The 8,797-nt window shown below is 43.8% G+C and overlaps 1 protein-coding gene across 2 annotated transcripts; it reads left to right on the top strand.

Annotated features, from left to right (window-relative positions):
• The first annotated feature begins 223 nt into the window (after positions 1 to 223).
• On the top strand, positions 224 to 6,797 carry pnp4a (purine nucleoside phosphorylase 4a). 2 transcript variants are annotated; one of them, XM_046313224.1, is made up of 6 exons: positions 224 to 426; positions 1,686 to 1,849; positions 2,746 to 2,849; positions 5,117 to 5,292; positions 5,555 to 5,745; positions 5,875 to 6,797. In XM_046313224.1, the coding sequence occupies exons 1-6, from the start codon at positions 410 to 412 to the stop codon at positions 6,090 to 6,092; spliced, it is 870 nt and encodes a 289-aa protein (XP_046169180.1). In that variant the 5' UTR covers positions 224 to 409; the 3' UTR covers positions 6,093 to 6,797. The 2 variants fall into 2 exon arrangements, with proteins under 2 accessions (XP_046169180.1, XP_046169178.1); XM_046313222.1 differs by lacking the exon at positions 224 to 426 and having other exon boundaries at positions 1,663 to 1,849.
• Positions 6,798 to 8,797: the final 2,000 nt, after the last annotated feature.

Here is an 8,797-nt window from a genome sequence, read left to right as displayed (position 1 = left end):
GCTTGACACAAAACAGAGCCAAAGGAATTATACAGGAGCAAAGTGACTCAATGTGGAGCTTCAATATAATTTGGCCCTTACGCACACAACTCCCTGACACACCTCTCTACTAGAGAGCATTTTATTTGTTAATTCCATTGGCCATGGCAGGGTTATGACCAATCAGGGACCATGTGACTACTCTGGAACTGTCACAGAGTCTATTTAACTGCAGCCAAAGAGACTGTAACATTCACACAACACTGTGTCTATACAGCAGTGTCTATACGGCAGTGTCTATACCTAGTACACTGTTATATCATCTAGGGGAAGATCCCACATCTTAACAAATATCACAGCATCAACATTGGGCTGTGTTTTAAGACCTACATCATTGGGCAAGACCTATTTCAACCACATAACCTTCAAAATGAAAGATCAGATCTGGTAAGTCATTGCTTTTCTCTGGATTTTTTCATTGCGTTTTCCGGTGTCCATATTCTTTTTTTTCAGGATTAAATCGATCTCTTATAAGTATATCTATCTCTTATGTGGTTATGGAGATCCTTACCGCTTAGGTTAGACAAATTAATACCTCTTCGGCAGTTTTATGGCAATATGCATTTCTGTAAGGCAACCCTTATGGTCTGACAGACAACAGAATATCTCACTCATACTGAAAGAAATGTATCTAAGTATATGATATACAATGACTTCTCAATAAAGTGAAAAGGAAAAGCATTTTTTAAAGCTTTTACATTTTCTAATCATCAATTCAAATAATTTCCTCAATTGAATGACTTCAGTTCTAATTGACCCTCCCTAACCCTGTGTTATACGCCATTAATTTGTGTTAAGTAAAATCACATGTGGTCTGGATTGCAAGACATTCCAGTATGTGAACATTCACAATGCAACATACAATACTTTTTGACTTAAAATATACCCCTTTTTGTACTGGAACTAAATTGTCAGTGAGGGGACCGTTACAGGATAGTTATTTTACCCAGAGCTCCCTCTAAACAGGATAGTTATTTTACCCAGAGCTCCCTCTAAACAGGATAGTTATTTTACCCAGAGCTCCCTCTAAACAGGATAGTTATTTTTTCCAGAGCTCCCTCTAGACAGGATAGTTATTTTACTCAGAGCTCCCTCTAGACAGGATAGTTATTTTACCCAGAGCTCCCTCTAGACAGGATAGTTATTTTACCCAGAGCTCCCTCTAGACAGGATAGTTATTTTACTCAGAGCTCCCTCTAGACAGGATAGTTATTTTACCCAGAGCTCCCTCTAAACAGGATAGTTATTTTACTCAGAGCTCCCTCTAGACAGGATAGTTATTTTACCCAGAGCTCTCTCTAGACAGGATCGTTATTGGCCCCAGAGCTCCCTCTAGACAGGATCGTTATTGGCCCCAGAGCTCCCTCTAGACAGGATAGTTATTGTCACCGGTGCTCCCTCTAAACAGGATAGTTATTTTTCCCAGAGCTCCCTCTAGACAGGATAGTTATTTTACTCAGAGCTCCCTCTAGACAGGATAGTTATTGTCCCCAGAGCTCCCTCTAGACAGGATAGTTATTGTCCCCAGAGCTCCCTCTAGACAGGATAGTTATTGTCCCCAGTGCTCCCTCTAGACAGAATAGTTATTGTCCCCAGAGCTCCCTCTAGACAGTGTGAGTCACAATGTTCTCCACTTCCTCCCTCAGTTATGATGACTATCAGAAGACAGCCAGCTGGCTCCTGTCTCAGACGCAGCACCGGCCAAAAGTGGCCATCATCTGTGGCTCCGGACTGGGCATGCTAGCTGACGCTCTCAAGTGCCAGGACTCCTTCCCCTACTCCGACATCCCTGGGTTCCCACAGAGCACAGGTGAGAGAAAGTGAAAGGTAAATAGATAGAGAGATGGTGAGATAGAGAGAGAAAGAAATGGAGAGATGTAGAAAGAGAGAGTTGGGGGCTGGGAATATTGACATTACCAGTGGCAGAAGTTTGTGTAACAGTAAATTGATTAGGAAGGGAATGCATTCAACCGAAATGTGTCTTCAGCATTTAACCCAACCCACTGAATCAGAGAGGTGCGTGGTGCTGCCTTAATCGACATCATTGGCGCACGGGGAACAGTTGTTGTTGGGGGTAAAGGGCAGAATGGTAGAATATTCCACCATGGTAGAATTTTCCACCTTTCTGTTACTGGCCCAACTCTCTTAACTGCTAGGCTACCTGTTACAATAAGATTGTAGCGTGCAGTATAATATTAACGATCAACACAATCAACCTAACACACCATAAATGGCTATGCTGACCACTTTGGCCATCCTGACAAATGGCCATCCAAACTTGGAACCTTTGTAATGTAAATAAACCAGCATTAAACTTTAAACATAGGGAACAAGTTTAACAGCGTTGTTAAAGGTGTGTTTTTGAACTGTAGTTTATGTAACAACTGACTTTGCTCGTGTGTGTGCGTGTGTGTGTGCGTGTGTGTGTGTGTGTGTGTGTGTGTGTGTGTGTGTGTGTGTGTGTGTGTGTGTGTGTGTGTGTGTGTGTGTGTGTGTGTGTGTGTGTGTGTGTGTGTGTGTGTGTGTGTGTGCGTGTGTGCGTGTGTGTGTGTGTGTGTGTGTGTGTGTGTGCGTGTGTGTGTGTGTGTGTGTGTGTGTGTGTGTGTGTGTGTGTGTGTGTGTGTGTGTGTGTGTGTGTGTGTGTGTGTGTGTGTGTGTGTGTGTGTGTGTGTGTGTGTGTGCGTGTGTGTGTGCATGGCTTCACAGTGCAAGGACACGCTGGGAGACTGGTGTTTGGGGAGCTGAAAGGGAAGACGTGTGTTTGCATGCAGGGACGTTTCCACATGTATGAGGGACACTCACTCTGTAAGGTCAGTACCAGATCACAGTGGTAAGTATTGAGAAACAAGTGTTAATGCACATCCCACATCCCCTAAACAGACTGTCACTGTATCTCAGGGAGCAAATATTAGTACCAAGAAACACACCATTCTAATATCCTGCTCTCATTTGACCCAGGGTAAATCCCATTAAAGGACACGATTCTAGAGAAACACTAGAGAACAAACTAATACTATAATAGTTATTTCTTGCAGACATGTGTATTATTATTTTAAAATGAAAAGCATTACTCCGGCCAGGTCTTCATCAGGACCTTTGAAGGCTATGAGAAACAGTGGGACTCAACACTCTCCCACAGCTCTGTATTTGTTTTACTGTTTAGATGATTTTGACATGCTGTGTTGCATTTCAACATAATTTAGGATCCAAAGTGACGGAAAGGCTATGAGTCAAGGGTTCTAATGAACAGGGCATGCCTGGGACTTGAGGAGCTCTAATCTGGTTATGAAACAGTAGCTGGTAAGGTAGCTGGTCTGTCTTCCTTTCTCCATTGGTCTCTGGCTTGGGAGTAATCTGCAGCATATGAGGCCCATGTGACTGGGGCTGCTGATCACTCACTGGGAGGCAGTGGTTGGCTGACCTCCAACCCACTCACTCACTAACTCACTCACTCACCAGATTTGTGTGTATTGTTGTGAATTCTTAGATATTAGTGTACTGTTGGAGATAACTGTTAGCATGAGAAAGTCTATGACTGTGCCCCAAATACACTACTATTGACCAGAGGCCATATGGTAGTGCACTATAAGCACCATTTGAGATGCACCCAATGAGTCACATCATCTGACCCCGGGTGATCACGTTGACCTGCATCACATGGCTAATTCACTTGCACGCTAATTCAACATTAAGCCATTCAATGCTGCTATTGTCTTTCTTGCATAACTCCAGGTTTTATGAAGTCGGCTCTGGGCTCAGGCAGTTACTCAAGGGGAAATGTAGACCCACTTTAGGCTTACTGAAGCTGTGCTGTATTGCACCTTGTTTTGAGTTTAACTCTCTACCTTTATTCATCACATCATCTCTCTCTCTCTATCTCTCAATTCAATTCAGTTCAGTTCAAAGGGCTTTATTGGCTCCAGTAGGTGGACACCTGCTTGTCAAACATCTCATTCCAAAATCATGGGCATTAATATCTGAGTTGGTCCCCTCTTTGCTGCTATAACAACTTACACTCTTCTGGGAAGGCTTTCCACTAGATGTTGAAACATTGCTGCGAGGAATTGCTTCCACTTGGTCCTTTCCCAAACTGTTGTCACAAAGTTGGAAGCATAGAATCATTTAGAATGTCATTGTAACCTGTAGCATTCACTGGAACTAAGGGGCCTAGCCCGAACCATGAAAAACACCTCCTCCACCAAACATTACATGTGGCACTATGCATTCGGGCAGGTAGCGTTCTCCTGGCATCCGCCAAACCCAGATTTGTATGTCGGACTGCCAGATGGTGAAGCGTGATTCATCACTCCAGAAAACACGTTTCCAGTGCTCCAGAGTCCAATGGTGGCAAGCGTTACTCCACTTCAGCCGACGCTTGGCATTGCGCATGATCTTAGGCTTGTGTGTGGCTTCTCGGCCATGGAAACCTATTTCATGAAGCTCCCGATGAACACTTCTTGTGCTGACGTTGCTTCCAGAATTTGTAACTCGGTAAAGGGTGTTGCAACCGAGGACAGATTACTTGTATGCGCTGTGCTCTTCAGTACACAGTGGTCACGTTCTGTGAGCTTGTGTGGCCTACCACTTCGCGGCTGAGCCGTTGTTGCTCCTAGAGGTTTCCACTTCACAATAACAGTACTTACAGTTGACCGGGACAGCTCTAGCAGGGCAGAAATTTGATGAAATGACTTGTTGGAAAAGTGGCATTCTATGACGGTGCCACGTTGAATGTCACTGAGTTCTTCAGTACGGGCCATTCTACTGCCAATGTTTGACTATGGAGATTGCATGGCTGTGAACTCGATGTTATACACCTGTTTGCAACGGGTGCGTCTGAAATAGCCGAATCCACTCATTTGAAGACTTGTCTGTGCAATCATGTAGTGCTTACATTGCCAAAGAAAGTATAATAGATAATACACAAAAGAGAAATAAACAAAAAAATGAACAGTAAACATTTCACTGACAAAATTTCAAAGGAATAGAGACATTTCAAATGTCATATTATGGTGTTATAACAATGTGCAAATATCAGAGCAAACATCTCTCTCTCTGTCTCTCTCCCACTGTCACACAGACTACCTTTCCCGTGCGGGTATTTAAGCTCTTGGGGGTGGAGACCCTGATAGTAACCAATGCAGCAGGCTCGCTGGCAGACAGCTACCAGGTTGGGGACATCATGATCATCAAAGATCATATCAACTTCCCTGGTCTGGCTGGGCTCAATCCCCTCAACGGACCCAATGATGACAAGTGAGTGAGATCCTCTAGTCTAGTGTCAGTGGTTCTCACTAGGTCCTACTTAATAAATACCACAAACATCTCCGAAATACCAGAAACGACTCCAATGAGCCTTTGGTGCTTTGTGACCCTTCAGTGCTGTGGTTCAGTAGCCTACATGCTGCAATAGAGCCCATCATTGATTGGTGTTCTTTATTCTGCTTCATAGATGGACATTCACATTCATATTCATCACAATTCTTGAATTTGAACATTGTTGTCTTGTGTTGACCAGGTTTGGTCCCCGGTTCCCTCCCATGTCTGGTGTGTATGACAAGGACCTGCGGAAGATAGCCTTTGACCTCTGTAAAAGCATGGGCGTCTCTCAGTTCGTCCAGGAAGGGGTTTACTGTATGGTGGGAGGTCCCAATTTCGAGAGCATCGCAGAGGCCAGACTCCTTCACAGACTAGGGGTGGACGCTGTGGGTGAGAGAACTAGAGCATTATAATTATATTATAATAATATTATAATGCATTAATTCTAATGCATTATAATATTATGTGAGTAGCAGCAGGTGTTCATCTTCCTTCTCTCCGCTTCTCTCCTCCTCATAGGAATGAGCACAGCACCAGAAGTGGTGGTAGCCACCCACTGTGGCATGAGGGTGTTCGGCCTCTCTCTCATCACCAACAAGGTGGTGAAGAGCTACAATGACACAGAGTCTGTCAACCACGAAGCTGTACTGGAGGTCAGCAAGCTGCGCTCACAAACGCTGCAGATGCTGGTCACAGAGCTGGTCAGCCGGATGGACATCAACAACAACACGACTTGAACTGAAGAGAGCAGCAAGATGCAAAGCTACACCGAAACCTTTCGAATTCGCTCATCATGATGAAAACATTCAACAGCGACCTGGCCAATGGCACCCTATTCCCTAGTGCACTACTTTCGACCAGAGCCCATTGCACCCTATTCCCTATAAGTAGTGCACTATAGGGTGCCCGTTTCGGATGCATAACAAGAATCCAATAACCGAAAGGCTGCTAGATCGAATCCCCGAGCTGACAAGGTAATAATCTTTCGTTCTGCCCCTGAACAAGGCACTGTTCCTAGGCCGTCATTGTAAATAAGAATGTATTCTTAACTGACTTGCCTAGTAAACAAAGAGGTTAAATAAAAATACTCTCATTTGTATTTTGTGATATCACTACTTATTATTTTTCAGCTGTATTAACTAATCTTTCTATCCACAATTGTGTGCTAATACTTGTTCACAGATAATAAAAGTGAAATATTATAATGCAGCTCTATTCATGATTAATTATTATGCATTACAAATCAACAAGTCACATATTCAGATAATTACATAGATTCATATAATTGTGCACATTTATATTTATGTATTTATATGGTGGTTTCATTCATGTAAAGTACAATCTATTTAAATTGTATATTGTTAGTCAACGTTTGTCTGATATTGGGTACGGATTGCACAGACAAAATGTTTTATCAAATAAAAAAGCATTGAATTCTGAAACAATTGTGTTATGTAATTTTCCTGTAGCCGAATACATAATTTACACAAGATTCAAGGTATGTTGCCTGTAAAGTCAAAGTATATACATCACAGAAGACTGAAATATAACTAAACTGTTTGACATAGAAACAAAGGAGATAGAAACACATTTTCTGCTGGAAAAAAAGGTTATTAATTATTAATATTAATAGCATTACACCCATGAGGCCACTACTTCATTTGACTGGAGGAAAGGGCAACAAAGATAAGACACACTTAAATTCAAGTCCACTGGACTTCCTATACGACCAGTGTGGTACACCTCAGTACTATCTTAGATGTGTTCTAAGATAATCCCCGTCTGGGGGCCTGTCTGCTCCTCACTGTTCTCAAAGTGGAGTTTAGAACTAGATTTGATTTATGCTCTGGCGGCCTCGTACGTTGTTGTCCGTAGTTTCGACCCCCCCAACGGCCCCGATAAGGCTCTTCATGGGTCTGGGCTACTATTCCCCCCCTTTATGTCTTGGGACCAGCGGGTGGTGTTGGTATCCGAGGCGCAAACGAAAAGTTTGGACCCTATGTACGAGTTGTCAGTGTCCGCGTTATTATGAGAGTGTTTGTGCTTCAACACCCTCAGTGGCTGTCGAGGTCTGTCAGTCTCCACCGCGTCCGCGTGTGGCACCCTCATCAGTACCCGCGAACTGAGACGAGGATATCGGTCTGTGATATCGCAAAGTTTTTCACCAGTGGGAGTCATCGGGTCAGTTGCTGGACTGACGTCATTAAATCAAATCAAATCAAATTGCATTTGTCACATACACATGGTTAGCAGATGTTAATGCGAGTGTAGCGAAATGCTTGTGCTTCTAGTTCCGACAATGCAGTAATAACCAACAAGTAATCTAACTAACAATTCCAAAACTACTGTCTTATACACAGTGTAAGGGGATAAAGAATATGTACATAAGGATATATGAATGAGTGATGGTACAGAGCAGCATAGGCAAGATACAGTAGATGGTATCGAGTACAGTATATACATATGAGATGAGTATGTAAACAAAGTGGCATAGTTAAAGTGGCTAGTGATACATGTATTACATAAGGATGCAGTCGATGATATAGAGTACAGTATATACGTATGCATATGAGATGAATAATGTGGGGTAAGTAACATTATATAAGGTAGCATTGTTTAAAGTGGCTAGTGATATATTTACATCATTTCCCATCAATTTACATTTACATTTAAGTCATTTAGCAGACGCTCTTATCCAGAGCGACTTACAAATTGATGCATTCACCTTATGACATCCAGTGAAACAGCCACTTTACAATAGTGCATCTAAATCTTTTAAGGGGGGGTGAGAAGGATTACTTTATCCTATCCTAGGTATTCCTTAAAGAGGTGGGGTTTCAGGTGTCTCCGGAAGGTGGTGATTGACTCCGCTGTCCTGGTGTCGTGAGGGAGTTTGTTCCACCATTGGGGGACCAGAGCAGCGAACAGTTTTGACTGGGCTGAGCGGGAACTGTACTTCCTCAGTGGTAGGGAGGCGAGCAGGCCAGAGGTGGATGAACGCAGTGCCCTTGTTTGGGTGTAGGGCCTGATCAGAGCCTGGAGGTACTGAGGTGCCGTTCCCCTCACAGCTCCGTAGGCAAGCACCATGGTCTTGTAGCGGATGCGAGCTTCAACTGGAAGCCAGTGGAGAGAGCGGAGGAGCGGGGTGACGTGAGAGAACTTGGGAAGGTTGAACACCAGACAGGCTGCGGCGTTCTGGATGAGTTGTAGGGGTTTAATGGCACAGGCAGGGAGCCCAGCCAACAGCGAGTTGCAGTAATCCAGACGGGAGATGACAAGTGCCTGGATTAGGACCTGCGCCGCTTCCTGTGTGAGGCAGGGTCGTACTCTGCGGATGTTGTAGAGCATGAACCTACAGGAAAGGGCCACCGCCTTGATGTTAGTTGAGAACGACAGGGTGTTGTCCAGGATCACGCCAAGGTTCTTAGCGCTCTGGGAGGAG

This window comes from Oncorhynchus gorbuscha, linkage group LG18 (genome assembly GCF_021184085.1).
Source record: "Oncorhynchus gorbuscha isolate QuinsamMale2020 ecotype Even-year linkage group LG18, OgorEven_v1.0, whole genome shotgun sequence".
Classification (NCBI taxonomy): domain Eukaryota; kingdom Metazoa; phylum Chordata; class Actinopteri; order Salmoniformes; family Salmonidae; genus Oncorhynchus; species Oncorhynchus gorbuscha.
The sequence above is the reverse complement of the archived record's forward strand: the minus strand, read 5'-3'. Positions and strand labels throughout refer to the sequence as shown.